The 21,947-nt window shown below is 34.0% G+C and overlaps 1 protein-coding gene across 1 annotated transcript in view; it reads left to right on the forward strand.

Annotated features, from left to right (window-relative positions):
• Positions 1-3,362: 3,362 nt before the first annotated feature.
• The window catches only part of LOC129216932 (F-box only protein 28-like), a 39,239-nt gene continuing 20,654 nt past the window's right edge, over positions 3,363-21,947 (forward strand). Inside the window, exons 1-4 of the mRNA XM_054851149.1 lie at positions 3,363-3,388; positions 7,753-7,780; positions 16,907-17,204; positions 20,033-20,281. Coding sequence (XP_054707124.1) covers positions 7,779-7,780; positions 16,907-17,204; positions 20,033-20,281 — 549 coding nt within the window. The 5' untranslated portion in view covers positions 3,363-3,388; positions 7,753-7,778. The remainder of the gene's footprint in view (positions 3,389-7,752; positions 7,781-16,906; positions 17,205-20,032; positions 20,282-21,947) is intronic.

Genomic DNA, 21,947 nt, shown 5'->3' on the forward strand with positions numbered 1-21,947 from the left:
AAATTATTGCTGCTTCTATTTACGTTTTCAAGTAGCCGAGTTGCACTTCTTAAATTAGATAGTTGCTGACTAGAATAGATTAAAAATTTGAGAGATTTATTATTTCGACTTTTTAATTTTTTCTTGCAATGAATGTTCTTAAAAATCCTAAAAAATAGTTTATAATAGACTGACAAATTGGCTGAAAAAGGGAAAGAATACAGTAAAACCCCTCCAATGTGTGTGCGGACACTAACAGGGCAAACATTTTTGTCTGTAATAGAGCGGTATTTGTTTTTTCTCTCCAAAAAGTAGCGAAGTAGTGGCTATATAATTGAAACTGCAGCCTCTAGATGGGATTATTGGGCTGTCGGTATATTGCATCCATACTAGGGGTTAGAAAACTACATTTTTTTATAGTGAATTATACTTTATTACAAATGTATTCAACTTTGACTATTTTTTTTTAATGTAGTGACTACCAACACTTTTGAAATGCATATTTCAAAAGTAATTTGTAGTTCCTACATTTTTAAAAAAGGAGTCATAGTTAAGTGCATTTGTAATAAAGTACAGTTTTAGTTCGCTATGGAAAAAATGTAGTTTTTCTGACCCCTAGTATGGATGCAATGTACCATCAGCCCAGTTATCCCATCCAGAGGCTGCAGTTTCAGTTATTGAAAACAGACCCGTGATTTTAAAATTGTACGGTAGAGGGGAGAAAGAAAAGGTTATATTAATACTTAAAATATTTTATAGGGAAAAAACAAGACATAAACAAAAATGCGTAATTATCAGGGTCTTGTTGATGCATGAACCTAGGCACCATAATGGAGTAAATTTATCTTTTAAATAACCACTTTAAAAATGCTGATTTTCTTGGGAAAGGGGCACTAAATTTTTCCTGAGTATCATTTTGACGTAATCGGGCCCTGATAATTAACTTTCTTTTTAGAATACAGGGGGGTCAATTGACCCTTCCTCATTCCCCAATTGGTGGGAGCCTGATTGGAAATTTCATGTTTGGGGAAAAGTCTAGGGAAATCCGTTAGTGAAATAATTCTATTTTTGTTGATACATTAAATTTGCTTGCAATAATTGTACCATAGCAGGGGTACGCTGCTGGGGAGAGGGGGCATGGAACAGAGTGTGCCAGTGAAAATTTTAGGGGGTTGTTTTGAGGGGGTTTTTTTTGGAGGGGGGTTTGGTTCGGTGGCGGTCTTTGGCATAGAGAGTTGATGGTTACAGCATAGGATCCCACAGTTGGCAACCACGAGCAGAGACTGATTTACTAAAGTGAAGTCAGTGACTGTGTATGTGGCATCTCTTAAAAAAGGGGCCTTCAAATCTGACAAGTTGTCAAATTTGGAAAAGTTGACCATTTAGAATTTTCTAAGTATTTTTTGTATTTTATGATTTTCTCATATCAGTGCTAAGATTATGAGTTTGTTTCAAAGGTTTGCTCTTTGATAAAATAAAGTGAATTAATTACTATGTTGTCTATTAAAATTAAAAAAAGGGGTTTTAATTTAGTTCATTGTAAACGACAAAAACACGTAGCGTCTAAGCATTTTGTTTTCATGTTAAGTATGCCAGTATGCACTACAAGCCCTCCGTTTCGAATTTTTCTGGGGATAGGTGCTAAGGCTGCATATCTAATGCAAGTTTTACCAGGAAACAGTTTCAGTAAAAACATTAGTTTTTCAAAGCCGAAGGTAGCAATAGCAACAGTTGACAAAAAACGTTAGGCAATCGAACCCTGTTCGAAAATCGCGAAAACGAAACCTTACTCACGCGAGTTTGAAAATTGCTCATTTCCGGTCATTTTAGGTCAATTACATTCGATTTTGATTCATTTTTAGAAATTTTCTTTCCGTCAAAAAAGTGGCGAAAACTTTCCCTTACACATATTTTTTTGTATTTATATGTACTTTTTTAAAAATTATTATTTAATTGAAACTTAATAATTTTATGTTACTCTAGTACAAAAGGTGTTCAGCACATTTGGGTATTATTTATTAGTTTTTTTTTTTTTCTGATAAGAGCCTTGCAATTTCTTAAGAGTGGCATTCGAGGGAATAAATGTTTTCTTTTGTTTTATGAACAAAAATACATCATATAAGATAAAACGTTTTTTGCTTCAGTGCTGGTGGCATTGGCATCGTGCTTCCTGGGAAAACGGCAAGGCTTAGAAACGTAAAATTTGGTGTACTACAGGGGTACTTAATTTTTGCTAATATTGTGCTAGAATAATTGCGTCAGTTTTCTTACCCTATTATAGAAAATCCAATTTTAAACATGACCGGGTAGGGGAAAACATTTAGCAAAAAAGGGCGATTTTTATACATTTTACTAAATTAAAAAAAAAAGATTTTCAGTTTCATTTTTCAATCCAGTTGAAAAGATCATAACCATCCGCATTTTCCAGGGATGTCAATCTCTCCAAGGAGAATAGCGCACCCCCCCCCCCTTCTCTCGTCCTGAAAGAGATCAACAAACCGTATCAAACTATACCTCCTTAAAATTTCCATGACACGGGACTCTAGAGTCCTGTGTACCATAGATATACTAGAAGATACTATTGCAAATCTTTATTACCATCGTGACCGTCAAAAGTGAACATCTTGTCTTTCATGTTATGCTATATGCCTCCATTGTATGGTACACTAAACTTAATTTAGGCCGAGAATGCTGAAGTCAAATAAGCATTCATGGGTTCTGTATGCTCATAATAGTGCGTCCAGAAAGAAACTGACGGTTTTCTTAATCTGGAAAATGCACCACCTGGAGCCAGTATTAAACCAGCGACCAAAGGCGTACTGAAAACGGCATTTTGCATCCTTTTGATATCATCAGAGCTCCAGGGAGTATGAAAAGCTTTTGAGTTCCTTTCGTTCGTACCAATAAGCCATTAAAAACAGGACTAGTGGAGAGTCTAATCTTCAAGATACAGGGTTACTAATGTAAAAATTACTTTAAAAAAGTAGCGATTTTTATTTCCAATGCTCTTGGGCGTCGTTTTAAGATAAGTTTCAAATGAAACAAAAAAAAAAAACAAAAAAAAAAAAACCTTCCAGTCACATAAGTTTCTGAACCCTCTTTCTTTCACTCGAAATAATAAGCTACTAATTTGATTGATCTGTACTTATAAATAGATGAAATTATACATAGGAATGATTTATTACAATCTTTGGAAAGGCGTAAAGGACCGTAAGTAAAACAGTGGCGCTCTCTAGCGGAATCGCACGTGTAGCGCTTTCGGTCAAAGTCACAGTTAGGGAATTCGTGTTATTCGGAGAAATCTAGAGCAAAGGTAAACAATCGCCACTACGCTACTTGAGTTCTATCCTATGTAATTGCCGTTATTTATGTTTATTTATTAGAAAATACAAGCATAACGTCTAATTTGGTGAGTATTAACTCAGTGTTTTTTGTTTTGTTAATTAAATAACTGTAGTGTTGTCAAATCAAAGTTTAACAAGTTCCCTTCATTTAACATTTATTACTACGGGCTTATTTTAGAACACGAAAAAAGTAATTTGTTGACGTATATTCGAAACTGTTTTAGTGGAAATTTTAGATGGTTACTTTTTTCGTTTCAGTGTTTCTTCTACAGTTCTTTTGTATTCTCATATTTCATTCGTGTGCGGGTGTGTTGGTGGGGTTAAAGTAAGAAAATAATTTTTGATTGTTTGTTAATTTTTTTGAACTTCTGTAAAAATTTTCGAATATGTAAGTGATCATGTTAGTTGTCCATAAAGATCTTCAGCATCAACTATTTGGTAAGTACATTTTTTTGAATGAACTTTGTTTAAGTCGACTCTCCTTGCTAACTTACAAATTCTGGCAAGTATTCTTCAACTAGATATGATTATATGTCCAACCCATTGCAATAAATAAGTTCTTCCAGCCAAGTATTTCAAAAGCTTACAACCTCATTAAATTAATTGTTTTTTCTTTTTTTTTCTTGTTTCTAATTTGAGGATAGTACATTGGATCTGAATGGCTTAAAACAATGACTTCCTGTTTGACCTTAAGTCCTTACACCACTCAAATTGACTGGCCCCGATTAGCCTATGAATTTAAGGAAAGCTCAGTCTTATTTTGTTCCTCACTCTTTGTTTAACAAAATTTTCAAAGTAAAAAAAAAAATTAAATTGAAAGAAAACTCGACAAATACTAACACTGCAAATATTATTTCCAAATTGGCCTTGCAGAGTTTAGATAAACATTTATCTCCCCCCCCCCCCTCAACAGACAGAAATGGTGTTCATTGCATATGTTTGCACTCAAATTCTTAATGAATAAAGAGAGTTGAATCTAATTCATCACTTCCCAAAATTAACTATTATGTTTTGACAGTACAGTAACACAGTTGGGCTGCATGCCACATTTAAAAATGCCTTGTGATCACATTTTATGAAATGTCTCTTGTTGCAACACAAAATGTCATGCGAATGAACAAACCAAAGGATAGTGAAGTCAAGGGAATTGAGTAACTTTTTGCTAGAGGTCAAGGTGAAAAGAACAAATGAGTCAGAAGCTCATGATTCTTAGCTATGGATGTGGAATGACTTTAATCACTTTCTATTTAAGCCTTTACCTTTTATGTTCTTTTAAAGCTTTTACCGTTTTATTGTTCCTAAAAAAAATGTTTAAATGTGGATTGTTTCTTGTGATGAATTTTAGAACTTGCACCAACGCGATCACTTCACTGCAGCATAGAACCCACTATAATGGTGACATCGGACGTGATGTGAATGGCAACTTTCGGATCTGGAGTTCGAAGGTGTCCATGATACTCCCTATGTCTCTTTACTCTATAAAATACTTCCAAAATATTTTATTGAACTCAGGGTTGCCTCCCTCCCCCTTTCAAGAACCCCCCCCCCCCCCCAAGGACTCCCCTCAAATACTACAACCTCCCCAAATTGAAAGACCCCAAAAAAATTAAAAATGCCCAGTTAAACAAAAACCCCTAAAAATTTCAATGGCACAGACTGCATAGTTGAGCGCCCCTGTTGAAACAAGTTCCAATGTTTGCAATCTTTAAAAATATATTTAGTACCAGAAGCTAAAAATTTTAATTTTCTGTCATATTTAAGCTTCTGAAAATAGTAAGGCTAGACTCAAGCTTGCTGATACACTTTGCAGGAAACTCATTGGGCGCTGGTGGTATTATAGAATCTGTGGCATGGAGGGGACTCATGAATTATAAGATCTGTTGCAGGGAACCAAAAATTAACCATTACTTTTTAAAAAAGGCAATTTCAAACATGCTATGGGAAGATAAACTAGCTGTGCTACCACTTGGTGATGAAGGTTTATGTCCTTGTTAATTGTGAAATGATTAGTATATAATATGTATAGTATCCTCAACATATATTTCCACCAATGTTCTTATAATCAGGGCTGCAGAATCTGATTTTGATGTAAAGGAGTCAAAGTCTGGAGTCAAGGGTTTAAAACTCTAAGAGTCGGAGTTGGTCATTCCCTCTCAAAGTCCACAACTCTGCTTGTGGAGTCAGATTGATTTTGAGGTAACCGAGTCGGAGTCAAAGGTTCTGAAACTGCTGGAATTGGTCCCCCCCCCCAACTCCGCAGCCCTGTTATAATATGGGTTATTTAAGATAGTAGTTTAGAGTGAGTGGGGACATGATTCATCTATTTGAAATTCATTAAAATGGAGGATGTTGATGGGCTGAATTTCTATACAAATGGTAAAACCAGGGGTCATTGCTTTGAGCTTTTAAATCCCTAAGCTAATCTTAAAATTATGTAAGAGTACTACAGTAGAAGACCTTGGGGCCAGAGTTTTTGCGTTATACAGCTTTTAACGTTATATAGGTCATTTCACAAATTTTTAAACTAATATTCAAAATATATCTATAGATTAGCACTTCAGAATGAGTTTTATCTGTAGTGAGTGTTAAAAAACTAATTATACAATGGGTCATTCACAAATAAATATGTTAATTTATTACAAGAAAGTGAAATATCCTGCACTTCTGCTAGCTTCATGGTTTGCATTTTCAAGAACCATCTGGTATTTTCATTTTACTGTGAATGCTAATTTTCATTTAAGAGCTTTGAATTAAAATGAAAAACTGATTCAAAATTTAATTTTCCCAACAACTTTTGTTTGCAATGCTAAACAGAGGGATTTTTTAAACTTCATAACTTATTGTTTACTTCTGAAAAGTTGTGCAGTTTATAGGGAATTGTGTTATACAGGTCGGCATTATAAAGGTATTCTACTGTATTTCAATCGAATTGTGGCCATTTGGCATACTTTACTAAAAACAGTCTGTTTCTTGATGGGTTGAATTAAGAGTTCTTTAACCTTTGGTGGTAGACTGAGACATTTACTAGGACCAACTTATCTTGTATCTGCTGCTGGTGTTTATTTTGTAATTGTGTTGTATTTTACTGCAAAGAGTTGACAGTGAATCCTTTTGATCCCAGGTTTCAAGAGTAAAAACTAGCAAGTCTGGATCTTTTCGGAGGAAAATGATGCTTCACTAGTAAAAAAGAAAGTTAATAATGTCGTAAAAATGTTATAACATGAGAGCACAGATGAATTTAAAAAGATTTGACTGATTATTTTCACTTCAAAGTGGGTCCTCCGTGGTGCTTGTGATAGGTCTAGAATTTTTTTAATTCATTAAAAAATATTACAAGGAGCATATGTGAACATCTGTTTCTTTCATTAACTTTTGACGATTATTTTGTGAACCATTTGCATTAAAATATCAATGGAAGACTATAAATTATTTTCTTTCGAAAAAGTACCAGGGCGAAGCTTGTCACACAGTATAAGGTACGCAGTAAAGAAATTGTTATGGAAGAAAATGACCCAATATGATTTGGCATTATATCGGACAAAGGAATTATTTTATTTGTGCAGAAAAATTCTCTTTGTAGCAAGGAAGAGTAAAAAATGTATTTTCAAAGCTACAAAGTGTATTTTCTATACCATTAGAAATGAAGTACATTATTTTTTGAAAAAAATACACATCTTTAAAAAAAATTTCTAATTTTTTCTCAACATGAAGGCTCTTGCACGATTTCAAATTTTTAAAATTTTTTTACCCGTTATTAGGATGCCAATGTGCAAGTTTTCTGTGATATTAGAAATTGATTAGGAAAAAAAAATGTTTTTTAACCCACCCTAGTGCCCCCCCCCCCCCCCCAAATATATTTTCTGATTGTACCACTCTTGGACAGTGTAGGAAGCTGTGCTGTGGCCATGTGTAGGACCAATGAATTGATGAATAGGTGAAGAAAACGCTGAAACAACTGCTTTCAATCGTAACCATTAGGGGTGCTGGGCGGGGGGGGGGGGGGGGGGGCAAAGTTTTATTTTTGGAAGGAGGTTTCATGTTAAAAAGAAAGAATTACCAAAATGAAGGGAAACAAACTATATTTGTAAAGAAAAATATGTAATGTTTGAGCTTTTTTTTTTACCATGGGGAGGGGCGGCACTTTGCAGATTTGTCTGGGGCGACGAAACAGCTAGAGCCGGCCCTGTTAGTCACATAACTTAAATCAGTGTTCTTTTCTAAAAAGGAATCCTTTGAAGAACTGATGTTCTTCTAAAAAAAACTTCTTTCATTGGTACTTTTTGATACTCCAGTATACTACTCCAGTGGCATGAATAAGTTATTAGTAAGTGTCCTATAAAAAATTTCAGTGATTTTGTTTGCTACAGGACTTTTAAGATGAATTTTGTTGTTCAAGTAGTAGGATTTTTTATATATTTTATTTTTTCAGGGACTCCTGCATGAAAATGTCTGAAAATGTAAGTTGAAACTTTTAATGTGTCTTGATTCTTCAAGTTAAATTTTTTCGTACTAATAGTGTATGCAAAGTAAGAAATTCCTATGTTTTATTTCCTTGCACATATATTTTACGTAAAGATTTACCACCACGTCTCAAATTTTTATTCTCTACAGAAAGGAAAAAGGTGACTATTGAAATGATATTCTTTTTGTCACACTTTTATATCAAAATTGTAGGAACTGAAAAGGGTTTCTGATGTTTCGAAGCTTGCTGAGTTGCTTACTTCTTATGGTATCATGGTTCTGTTTCTTTCTATTCTTTTTTGGATTGTATTGGCATCCTGTATCCAACTCACAGGTAAATCGAATATTCAAAATAAATTCAAAAGGAAAACTAAACAAAAGAAAGAGAAGAATGTGTTCAGCACAAACTTATTGTAGGAAATAAATGAATGCAAAAGACCTTTTTCTAAGATGATTTCATTTAGTACTTTGCTAAGTACCTACTATTTTATTTCTATTTTTGAAATGAATTCTTTTAAATTTTAGAAAAGTAAAACTCAATGCAATTAAATATTATTACAGTAGGATTTTGATGACAACCTTTCAAACAAAAGTTTAGCAACATATTTTTATTAATAAAATTCGTTGCAATCAATGCTATTTTTTTCTTTTGTAATGGTTTTAAAACTGATAGTATGTATTTTAAAAGTAGGGATAATGCCAGCACCCCATAAGAAATGTTTCACAACTGCATTTGAGTTTTTAACCCGCAGGTTGGGAGCCCATGATCTTTTGAAATGTAATAAATGTAACAGTACAGTGAAACTTCTATGAGCGACCACCTCTATATAGTGACCACCTCCATTAATGACCACTTTTCTGAAGTACCAAATTTCTCCCGTATATAACTAATGTTAAAATACCTCTGGAAAAGACCATTGAAACCTCTCTCAACGACCGGCAAATGTAAACCTCAGCATTCAAAAGTACAGGAATTTTTGTTAGAGAAAACTCAAAAAGAGAGAGACAACAGAAGAAAAGCAATGGAAAATAAAGTTCATATGTACACAGAACACTTTTCTCATACAGTAAAACCTGTAAAGTTGACTATCCTCAGTGGCGTAGCTAGACCCGACTTTCGGGGGGGGGGGGTTACTTCTTTTATTTATATATATATATATATATATATATATATATATGTATAATCGCTTGGAATTTTTTCCTTTTCTTTTTTTTTTCTTTCTCTTCTCTCTTCTTTTTCTCTTTTTTTTTGAGACTAACTTTTCGGGGGGGGGGGGTTTTGTCCCCAAAACCCCCCCCTTAGCTACGCCCCTGACTATCCTTGTAAGTTGACCACCTGTCTATGTTGACCGCTTTTGTCAGGAATGGAATTAGCCCTATCTCATATAATCAGACGTGGCTCCAAGGGAGGGGCAGGGGGGGCAATTGCCCCCCTGTCGGAAACGTCTTGCCCCCCCGTCGGGGAAAATTTAGTATTTCGTCGGGGAATCTGTTTGCTTTGACGTTTATCGTAAATGATAAAAATTTTCTCATATATGAACTCGAAAAAAAAATTAGTAGAAAAAAAGTAGAAGTATCTTATATATATATATATATATATATATATATATATATATATATATATATATATATATATAAAGGAAACAAAAAATAAATCCCCTTTGAGGCAAGGTTAGCCCGAGTCCGTATAACGTCGTCCAGATGGTGACAAAATATAGCTATTGCTTCGGGGGAAATGGTATGTTTTGATCCTTGACATTTCTGTTTGTCGATGCAAGGTGTCGATGAGCTGGTTTTGACCTCAGGGTGTCCACTTAGACTAAAAGACTACCACTTAGACTACCCTCCCCGTCCCTGCAGAATGTAGTGGTGATTACCAGTCAGACCTAAGGCGTCGTCATCGGGTTACGAGATAAATACGTACCGAATGACAATAGCCGAGACGAGAGGAGAGGGGGGGGGGTCATGGGAGAAAAAACATGCTTCGGAGATTTTTGCTTTTCTATTACATTCGCTAAACAGCTCTTCATCAGCATGTCAAGTGTGCAGACCCAGACGCACTCATTGGTACGTTTTAAAGTACTTTATTTTCACTCAGAAGTTACAAGTAAGTTATTACTATAGTTATTTACAGCTTTTCTGATTATTGTTGGATTATTCTGCAACAAAATATATCGATGAGTAAACTATCCTTTTACCTCATACAAGGAAGTGTACTAAAGTAGATTTAATGTTTTAATTTTTTAGTGTAATGATGTCTTGTCGGCAAATGCTAAATGCAGGAAAAAAATTCTTTGGACTAATATAATAAAAGCAAATAGATGTTTAACATTTTAAATACATTTTTCTCAAAAACTTATATTGATCTTGTTTGTAGACTGCATAATAGTTTTGTTGGGAATGAAGAAGAAATGAGAATGATTTACTAAACATTGGGCTTGGCGAATCAACACACCAAACAATCATTGGATTATTAAAGGTCGGGTTGGTGGCATCGGGCGTCGGGTTGGTAACATCGGGTTTGTGTTCTTTTTGAGAAAAATGTCTGGGGGAGGGGGAGGGGCGAACCTTTTGGAAAAGGGAAAATTAAAGAAATAAATAAATCATGTGTTAAAAGCAATTGAAAACATACATTTTGCTTCCAAATTTATTTTCTTCAGATGTTATCATGTAGTCGAAACTCATGTTTCTAACTTTAAAGTAAAAGCTGCGCTTAGCCCAGACCGCTGTAATCATTTGATCGGACCAAGTCCAATTCAAAAGTCAACATTGCTCCTTCGAGATCGATCAAACCATCTTACAGACTGATACCAGACTCAATCTTGTTTAAGTTTTTTTTTTTTTTCAAGCTATATTCTATTTTTTTTATTACGCTTTTTTTTTCCAAGTACTAAAATAGTGTAAAAAAAGCAGTGCTGCGCAGTCAGAGTCGGACAGATTTTGGAGACAAAGAGTCTGAGTCGGCATTTGTAGGTTAAAAATTCCAAGAGTCGGAGTCATTTTCCCTCAATGCCTGTAACACTGCCAGTGATCGCGGGGTCGGAGTGAGAGTTGGAATCGAATTGATTTTAAGGTAAAGGAGTCGGAGTTGAATTGTTTGTCGGTGAGTTGAAGGGGTGATTAAAAACTAATTGTATCGAAAGCCAATGTGAGCAAGAAGCAATGAGTTGTCTTTTCGTTTCCCGCGCTGTATCTCTCTGTCGACTGCTGTCATTGGTTTTTCGAATCAAAAACAATTTTTACTGTGTATTATCTTAATTTTTGAAAGAGTTTATAACTTAAAAAAAGTTTTGTTTGCCAATTTCTGTCCTGATATTTTTGTAGTTCCAACTACATCTTATAAGGCTTCAAAATGCAGAATTTTATATCTATTTTTCAAAATTTCCTCCGGGGAAGAAATCCCCGGGCCCCCTACAATTGGGAATATTTTGTACTCCACTTAAAGGGGAGTCATGTGTCACTTTCTTGATAACATTTCCCCTCTTAAGGTCAATCTAACACAGGACATCAGAAAAAACACATTAAAACACGATCAACAAAAATTAAAGTATTGCTGTATGTATCAGATGAAAGAGACAGACATAGTAAAGGAGAAAAAAAAAATTTTAAAAAAAAAGCCTCTCTCTCTCTTACACCACCGAGAGAAACGTTGTTAAAACTACAAAAGGGGTCCCATACCTAAAATAGCTTAGGGCCCCGTTAAATCCAGCCCTGAGTTTGAGTCGGCTATTTTCCCTCCGACTCCGTAGATCTGCAAAAATGGTCCATGTAGATAAGTTTTGAGGTAAGACTTTGAATTTGCATTTTCGAATTATGAATGCTTCAAAAAATTTGAAAAATAAAAAAGTTAGGTATATAGTTAATTTAAAAAAAAAGAAAAACCTTACACAAGAGAAACTTGTGCAATTAATGTTAATTACTTTGATATTTAATAGGTTTGTTTATGGCGTAATATCGTCGGCACTATGCTGAACTACCGAATGTGAAAATTGGCTCTTTTCAGGAGAGCCGAAACAATATTTTTGTCCACCAGACGCTTTAGTTATTTTCAATGTTTTGATTTTTATAAATAACAGTAAATAAGTGTAAATCTTATTGTTTGAAGTACAGTAAACTCTCGATTATCCACGAGCGGATTATCCGCGAAAGTCTCAGAAAAAGAAAAAAAAATAGTTAACTTAATCCTTGTGGAGAAAATTTTTGTTCTTCAAAAACACGGATCTGAAATCAATTCGTCCCAGATTTTTTTTCCCCTTTCCCATGACAAGTGCTCCTTCTCAAAAAACGTGAAAGTCGTTATGCATTTTCATCAACTTCTCTTTGACACGTGCCTCAAGGGAAAGCGTTCAGCTGATTTCGGTAAAACACATGTGTTTACTGAAGACCCCTAGTTTATCCCCGAAGGAGCGTATGACATTATCCTTATCATCTGTTCCGATTGAGAAAGGTTAGGAAAACGCCTGCAGGTCTTCTGGGAATTCTCTGATGGGGGTGGTCTTTTTTGTTGTGGTCACTGTTTTCACTTCTGGGCTGTTGAATGTTTTAGGTTGACGGAAAGTTTCTACTCATGATTTAAATTTTAATTTATTCTAGTTCTGTAGAGCTTGAAATACAAATATTTTTTAATGCCGCATCTCTTTTAAACGTTTCACGTTTTATTTACAATACAATCATTCTCAAGCAAAAGATAATTTCTGTCTTCTTTACCTCTGGTTTTAAACCTTTTTCGCATTATCCGCGACTTTCGTTATCCGCGGTATCTGGGCCAATAATTCCGCGGATAATGGGGAGTGTACAGTAGTAATAGCCCTTTCTGAATACTACGGCAAACCATTGAATTTGAAAAACGAGATTCGCGATTTTTCACCTTCGTTTGTACCGAGTTTAGCATAGTGCAGATCATATTATCAAGTTTCGTTTTTTTTTTTTTTTTGGATTACACAAAACACACACACACACACACACACACACATTACTTTCGTTTAGTACATTCAAAAACTTAGAACCAACGGTGAGCAGTTGAAGTCGGACTGATTTTGAGGCAAAGAAGTCGGAGTCGGGAGTCGAAGGTTTAAAAATTCAACAGTCGGAGTCGATCATTTTCCCTTAAAATCTGCAACTCTGCCAGTTTGGGTGGAATCAGAGTCGAAGGCTCTAAAATTCCCTGCGGAGTCGGTCATTTTTCTTCCGACTCCGCAGTCCTGCTTAGAACTGCTGGTGTGACTATTCATTTCAATAATTCTCGCTCACTACATTTTAACTTTTATTTTCTATTTCAAACACGCTTCGGCGGCCCACACATTTTCCTCCAAATAGCTGTGATTTGTACGATGATATTTTACCCGTTTCCAATTTCTATTTGTTATCAAATAAAATACTTGTAATGAGTTTTAGCAAACTAGGCTCTTCAAAAGATTTTCAATTTTTTCTCTTGATTCTGCTTTTGCGCTAGCAAAACTTAGTAGTTGTAATCGTTTTCCCTTTTCCATGCTTTCCCAAGTTATCCCGGAAAAATAATATAATGAAAGAAAATATAAATAAATTTAATTTTATACCTGTTCTGATTCGCGAGGTTCATCTAAATATAAAGCTAGGTATCGGACTCAAGTTTCTTCTGAATTTTTTAACTTAATATTAGTTACTCTTCTTTTGTTTACTTAAGATGTGAGTTTCTCTGCTCCCCAATAAATATTTTGAGCTAGTGGATGAGCACCGCTATAACCTTGAGCCCTGGAGTTTCCCTCCGTAGAATTTGTGTGTTTATAAGGTTTGATTACGGAAGGCGGGGGGGGGGGGGGGGGAGGAACCGTCAGTATCTTAATCGATCACTAACCCCATCACCCTAACGTTACCAAACATGACCTACAATTGCGTTTTCGATGCATCAATTTTAAAACTTTTTCGGGGGTGCACCTCGACTCTCACTCCCTATAAAATACCATTACAGATCGACGAAAATTTCGTTTATTGGACTTCAATTTCTTAAAATTCTTTGGGGGTGAGCACCCAAACCCTTCTCTCCATGAAATTACCGAAGATCATCTAAAATTGCGTTTTCAGAGCTACAATTTCGAAAATTTCCCGGGGGAGAACCCTCGGACCCCCCTCATTTCTACACGCACAACTAAATTCCTGTTGTTAAGTTTCTTTCTCTGCATAAAACTCTGTTGAACACACATTTATAATGATTTTACATCATATTCAGATTTTTCGTCAAATTCTAATTCTCAGACAGTTTTAGTTTATTGATCTCGCGATGACCCTGCTCACAAAAGCCTAGTTTCATGTTTTTCATTTTAAATTTAATTTTTTTCCCTACATATTTCATTTTATCTATTTTAAAATTTTTATTTTTTGCTTTTAATTTTTATAGGGAATTCGTGTTATTAGACGCAAAGAATGATTAAATTCTTTGTCATTTGAATTAGAGGGGGCAGAGCCTGATTACCGCTGGTGCATGTGGGGCACAGGCCCCTCCTCTTAGATTTCAGGGGGGCCTAAAATCCCCTTAATTTATCATGTTAATTAAAAATAAATAATGATTTCACTCAGAATCTAGAGTACAATGATATCATTGATAGTTTTGCAAATGCCAAAACAAGGAAAAAATCTATTTGTTGATAAAAATTCGCCTTAAAAGTGTGATCTCTTTGCAAATCAGAAAACCACTCCAAATTTAGTCTGTACTTACTATTAAAAGTTATATGATAGATCATTTTGGTATTTACGGTTTACTGCAACGGGCAAAGTTTAACCACATTTACATATTTATCGTAAACTACTAAATCTCTTCTACTTTTTAAATGTATATATTACAGTGATATGAGGTACCACCAAATTTAGTACGGTTGTGTAAGAACGCAAGTATCGAAATATTTTATTGCTTCAACATATAAAAAAAAAGCTGGAATGGGGGGAGGGAGGGGCGGCACAAAATGAATTTCCTGAAATAGAAATGTGCCTCATGTCTAGTGTCAGGATGATCAGGCTATGGGGGGGGGGGAATCTTGCAAACTAAAATTTGTCTATGCCCCCCTGTCGGGCAAGTTTGCCACCCTGTCGGGGACTTCCTAGCGCCACCACTGCATATAATGAAGGAAAACCTCTGTAACTTGACCACCTCTCTATCTTGACCACCTGTCTATCTTGACCACTAATGTACGCCAAGTTTGGTCTGGAGTATTGTAAAAAACCCTTTGTAAGTTGACCACTTGGTTTATTTTTTAAAACTTTCTTCAGCATATTATTTTATTTTATTATTTATTTATAATAATAACATTTTTTTAAACAGTTTTCAAAGAATGTTTTTAATGTTTTGATTACATACTAGCATTTTACTAACTAAACAGCAGCATCTATTTGAGATAGCTTTTTTTACTGTTTACTGAACTAGGTGTCAGTAGAAAAGTTCAAAGTCTTTTCTTTCAGTTGCAATACGTTGTGGCAACACAGGAATTATGCTAAAAAGAGCAGGCCCGGATCTATACATTTTGGGCCCCCTGCAACAAAATATATAGGGCCTCTCCCTAGTGGCCAGCAGTGTCTATTTGAAAAGTGAATAAGCCTTAGTACTAGTTTTTTTTTTCTATCTTTTCAGCAATATCTAGGGCCGTTAGCCCCTTTAAGGATGCGGGCCCCTCGCACTGCGGGTACGCAGATCTGGGCCTGCTAATGAGTAATGAGTAAAGTTACATGTTTCTGGTGCAAGGGATTAAGAGATAGGACATTTTAATTTTGCCTTTATGAACTGGGAGAGTCGAGCTTGTTGCTCTTTGTGCTATAAGTTTTACATAAAGAAAGTTAGTGGAGCTTGAGATTAATAAAAAGTATGAAATATTAAAAGTAATTAAAAATGGAGAAAGCCAGAGAAAATTAGCTGGCATTTATAGAATTTCTAAAACTACAGTGTCTAATATAGTTAAAAACAAGGGGAAAATAACAAAAGTATTTGAATAGTATTTTTAATTATTGTTTCACTTTCAATAATGCTAAACAATGAAAGTGGAGCTGAGCAGAAAGAGTAAGAGTGAATTCCTCAAAAAATGAATACATGGTGCAAGAAATGACAAAAAAAAAAAATTACCCCCTTTATAAGTTGACCGCCAAAGTACTGCACCGCGAGTGGTCAACTTACACAGGTTTCACTGTATTAACAAAGGTGGAAAGAAACCAGAATAAGGGATTAAAATCTATCCTCCAGTGAGTCTAAATGTGTTCCTTTCTTGCTCTCTCTGCTTGGAACCTCGTTAAAGTCATAAAAAGGAGGGCGTTGTTTTTCAGACCCTAGGGAAGCTAAGGTGGCACATGCAAATCTCAAGGCAAGTCAAGTGTGCACCTTTCATTGAGTGAGGTTGATAAGAATAGAACTTTGTTGAAACGTTGTTTCTTGGAATTTCTTGGTTGCTTACGGGAGAGGAGGGTTAGAAGGGAGCATTCCTACTTCATCAGAGTGGACAAAATCTATTTTTAGTGCCCTTGTAAGCTCAAGAGTTGGTTTCAGTGAATTTGCATTCTGCTTTTCATCACCATACCGTACATCACAGTCAGAATTTCGAAAAACCGAGCGATCTCGCGCTCGAGAAACATGCAGAAGTCTTGAACTTACACAAGAAAAGAAAATTAGAAAGGAAATTAAAAGGAAATTAGCAGTAAAAAAAAAAAGCTGTCACCACAACCACGCTAACGAAAATAGATAATCTTATCTTGCACTAATAATAAGGACGCATTATTAATTTATTTTTGCAGCTGAAGACTAAATTAGAAACTAAAGTTGTTTTAGGAAAAACAAAGAATCTGAAACAGGCAAATTTTAAAGCTATTAGTTTTTAAATAGAAAAATCATGTAAAAGATATGTTTTACATTTAAAATAAAAAAAAGGTTTCTTTATTTAAGTACATTCTTATGATAATGTACTAGGTCAATACACTGCAGGAAGAAGATAAATAACAACTATGGTGCTATATTTGCATGTTCGAAAATGACCTCCAAGAGCGACCAACCTCCATTAACGACCCCTTTTTTCAGGAACGGAGAGTGGTCGCTCTGGAGAAGTTTCGCTGTACTTGTTCTCCCTGTACATTACATGTAAATCAATTGTTAATTGCCAATTTTTTTTCTTCAGGCACAGACTCTTACAACTGGAGAACGATTTCAACTTCTTGTGGTTTAATTCTATGTACAAATCGTGTTCAGATACCATGGAGGATGACGAAATCGATAATGATTTTAATTTTGAGAAGTCTCCCAAGATTGAATCTCCTACCAGAGAGGATTGGAATGCACAGCCTGGGGATAAAAATGACCCTAAGCCTGGTGTTTCTACAGACTCCCAAACTTACCATATCACAAATTTGCCTCCTGAAATAATGCAGCACATTCTGAAATTTGTTTCCTTTGATAATATTGCTAAAATCAGACTTGTGAGTTAAATATGTTTGTTCATTACTAAAACAATTGAGACTTTTTATCAGTGTTCATAAGATTTTTAAGAAGGTCAAAGAACTCGGATTTAAAAAAAAAATCATTTTTTATTTAAATCAGATTTTTTTGACTTCTGAAATATTGACTTCAAGAGTTTTAGATGTTAATTGTGCTTTGTTTATAGAAATACATGATATTTTAAACACAACAAACAACACTACATTTTAAACTAATTTCATGGAAGTAACTATTCTTGAATTATGTGTTGAAAAAAGTAAAAAAAAAAAAAAAAACACAAGGGCATGATTCACAACACATTCAACATTTGAGCTATGAATAATAATACACTCCAAAAAGTACGGAAAAAAAAAAAAATTAAGTTAGAAATCTCTGGTTTTGTAGCAGACTCTTCCAATAACGAATAACGAATGGCAACAATGCTGAGACTATATACCTGTTGATTGGAGCTTAAATATGCTCTTGACTTTAGCTGATCTTTATATATATATATATATATATATATATATATATATATATATATCCAATGGCATTCTCTTGTTTCTTTGCTTGCGAAGCCCCCCCCCCCCAATCCATTGCACTGCAAAATCCTCAGATATTCGCATGAAGAACTTAATCTTATGCCAGAGTTGTAGATCACTTTGCCGTATAAAACATTACCCAGGATACACCACGTGGAGGTAGATTTACAACATTCCCCACTTCAGATGATCTTCACTAACAAAATTTGACTGCAGAATTAAAAAAAAAAACGATTCTATGTTGATTTTGTGAATAGTGATATCAAGTTTCTGGAAGTTTTGAAGCTGGGGAAAAAAGCCATGTTTTTTTTCGGGTTTTTATTGAAATAAAAATAGAAACACTGATTGTTTCCTAATTAAAATGTAGTTTAATAGTTATATTTCTTAAAAACAAAAAAGTTCTAAACAGACTATTTTTGCAGTCTGTATTTTTCCTTCCTAGAAATACCAATAATGCTTTTGTTATTGAGAAAAACTATTCTGTTTTCTAACTTACAGTAGATTTCTAAATTTAAAACACCAAGAATTATCCAAATTCCTCCAATCATCATTCAGTAGTTAAGTTTTGAGTAGGGTGCGATTTTTATAAACTGCTATAAAAAAATTTCGACAGAAATTTCTATATATGTGTGTGTGGTTTTTTTAAAAAATTGGTTAATTTATTTTTTTTAAATGAATTGGGAGATCTTAAAAAATAATTTTTTTTCTTTCTCTATAAAAAAATATTTACATGCATGTGTAGTACACATGCATACTTATTGACACTTCCTGAATGAAAATGTATTAAAATTTTAACTTAAACATTTACAGTAATTAACGTTTGTGGAAACCTGTCCTGTGTTCACATCAATAGTTTTAGGGAGAAATATAAGCAAAGTAACTATGAAGTATTATTATTTTGATGCTCAGTGAAATTAAATCATCTTACAGTTAGTGTGGTCAAAGTTAGTGTTTTCATGAAAGCATAAAAAAATATTTTAACAAACGACATTGGAGCATAAATATTTAAATTTCTAAATCTATTATTTTGTGCAAAAAAAAATCTCAAAGTTTTCAATTTTGCCCTAGTGGATATGATTCCCTCCGAAAAAAACCCCTTTTTTTCTCCCAAAATTTTCCCGACCGTTACCATTTCTAGTTCTTAACAATAGATGAGTCAAAGTAGGAATAACAATTTAAAACTTGTCATTTTTTTATGCTTTAAATTGTATTACAGTAGAGAACCAATTATCCGGGTAATTCGGGACCATCGCTGTCCCGGATATCTGAATTTCCCCGGTTTCTGGATCGCTAAAAAGCGCTATTGGCCGTTTGTTTATGAAACTTAAATTACTATAATAAGTAGTAATACATATTAAAAATAAGAAAAAAACAGTTCAGAAATGCTTATTTTTGAAAGTAATCCATAAGACCTGAGACCCTCACATTCATTTTGAAAAAAGGAGGGGGGGGGGGGAAAACCACTTTTCCATGTTTTAAAATGAAAGAAAATCAAGGGAAGGGTAAGCAACAGGGTTTTGAACATAAATGTGCGATTTTTCTGCTATAGTGTATCAAAGATCAGGAACGCATTTTTTTTTTTTTGGTAAAGGTTTGGTGTTTGCGATTACAGTAGTTATTGATAACTAATGCTTTTGCATTAAGTTCATATCAATAGAAATTTGATTTATGAATCTTGTGCTTAACGATTTCTAGATTCTACCATCAACTATCCAAAAAATTCGCAAATCTGGTTTTCCGTGTTTCCCGCGCTTTTCCGACGTCACTTAAGCTTCAACCGGCTTTAATTAGAGACTATTCAATAAAATATTGTCTAAGAATGTGACAATATTTATTTCTTTAGTATTCAGTTGAAATAAAACACAAAAATTTCAGACTTACGAGTGTACTTTTTAATTCAAGAAAATATTTCGGAAATTTTGCCCCGCGTTAAGGATAACCCTCTGAAGTTCGTTTTTGTAAACATATTCCCGAATTATGGATGAGTAATATGGTATTCACTAAGAAACTGCTCATATTCTTTTAGGTATTTCAAAAAAGTACTTAGTTTTCCAAAAATTGCCGAAAATGCGCATTTTTAAAAAAATGGCGAGAAAATCGGCAAAAGGTTGCCGGTTTTCTGGTTCCCCACTTTTTTGGTTCCCGGATAAAAGATTCAGCACTGTATAAAAAAAATTTCAATGAAGTTTTTTTTTCTTTTTTTGAAAAGTCAATGTATATTATTTTTACTGTATCTATAATGACTAATGCAGAAATCTTAAGCAGTTTATAATTCTATTACTTTACAGGTCTGTAAACACTTTGACAACCTGTGTTCTTCAATACTGAACTCCGAATTTAATCGGCTACGATCCGTGATTCAACAACGTTTGCTCAGCATCAAATCACAGATGCCAAGACGTGAATCAGCACGTAGGAAACATGCTCTGGCTAGGGAACATGATATCATCGAAACTCTTAACATGAGGCTGTCATTGCTTCATATGACTTTAGGAAAACATATCGAAAGAAAGTATTGCTGCTTTTTCCCAGGAGAGGTAATGTTCCTTTTCTGCTGTATTTTTACCCGGTTTGAAATGTAATCAAAAGCGGGGTTGCTATTTTGCCCACTTTTTGTAAAAAGTCCAGGACGTTGGAAGAAACTGGACGAAATGTAAAATGAACTGATTTTACATACATAAATTTATTGTTATGGTGTTATAATTTTGGGGCATTCCACGGTATTTTTGACATTTATGTAGAGTCCATAACGTGACCTTTTTTGCCATAGCTTTTTAATTTACTGTTTGATTAGCATATTATTTTATTTTGATCTAATTCCTACCAAAACACCAGCTCAAAATAAAATAATTTGCAAATCAAACGGTAAATTAAAAAGTTATGGCAATAAAAGGTCACGTTACGTACTCTACATAATGTCAAAAATACCGTGGAATGCCCTTATTAGTATATTATTCTGATATATTTTCTATTATGAATTTGTCATATAATTAAAATAGAATAATTAGCTTTAGAATTTCATAAATCTAAAAAATTTTTAATTACACATTGGTGCAGCTAATTTTAGATCAGAATTTACTTAAAAGTAATGAAATTTAACAATGTGAGTATGCCTTTTGGGCATGATTAGACTATTATATACAATGATAGAAAATAAACTCAATAGGAAAGTCAAATGAAATGCTTGGAGACATACATACAAAACAAAGATGTATAGATTAAAAATATTTTATAACTGTTATATTTTTCGAGTTTTTATTGATGTCACCCCATAGTAAAATATTTATGTACTCGCATATTTTATGGATCTGTTAATGTCATGCAAATTAAGAAAAATTACTACTTTAGTAGTGTTGTGGGTACTCGGAACAGTGTACGGAAAAGGCTATAATAGGCAAGAGGGTAGATAGCTTTAAAAGGGCCATTAATCTTCATTGGAGAATAATAAATTGACTAGGAACAGCCTAGTCGAACCCTGTTGCTGATCATCACATTTGTATTTGTATTGCAAGAGCAGATTTCACTTTATTCCAAAATTTCGTTTATTAATATCAAGTAGTTTTCCTTTTTTTTTAAATACAATTTTTAGAGTTTTGAAACTCCAACCTTTAAAAACTTTTTACTTCTGCTTTTAATTTTATAAATATGCACTTATTATGGGCAATGAACCTCCACATCACAGATAAACATCATAAAATTTGCTGTTGATGTGCTTGTTTTATAAATGCTATTACATGCATTACAATTTATTTTAACGCTCATTTGACTTATTAACACACTTACATAAACTTCAACTACCATCAATTGTTTATATACAGATTTATGTATGCTATTTATTAAAATATTACTCGAATTAGGAAAAATCTATATAATTATTTATTATTTTCAGACTTCAAATTTTTAACTCAAAACTTTAAAGTTTATGATGAAGTGGACAAAATGGCATTTTGTCCGGGACGGTTTTTTCCGAGGTGGGCAAAATAGGACAACCCTGCTCAAGAGTGGTTATGTTTGATGTAGAAAATTAAATTCATCATTCAAAGTGTACCCTTAAAAAATCCAATTCGTCTTAACAAAGCATTGCTAGTATGACATGTGAAAGGATTTTTGGGGAAAAAATAATGCGCTTGACGAAAACATGCTGTGACTCCACTGCAGTTGGTTTTACTAAGATTAAATAATTCATTGTGGACATTTAGCAAA

Source organism: Uloborus diversus, chromosome 2 (genome assembly GCF_026930045.1).
Source record: "Uloborus diversus isolate 005 chromosome 2, Udiv.v.3.1, whole genome shotgun sequence".
Taxonomy (NCBI): Eukaryota; Metazoa; Arthropoda; class Arachnida; order Araneae; family Uloboridae; genus Uloborus; species Uloborus diversus.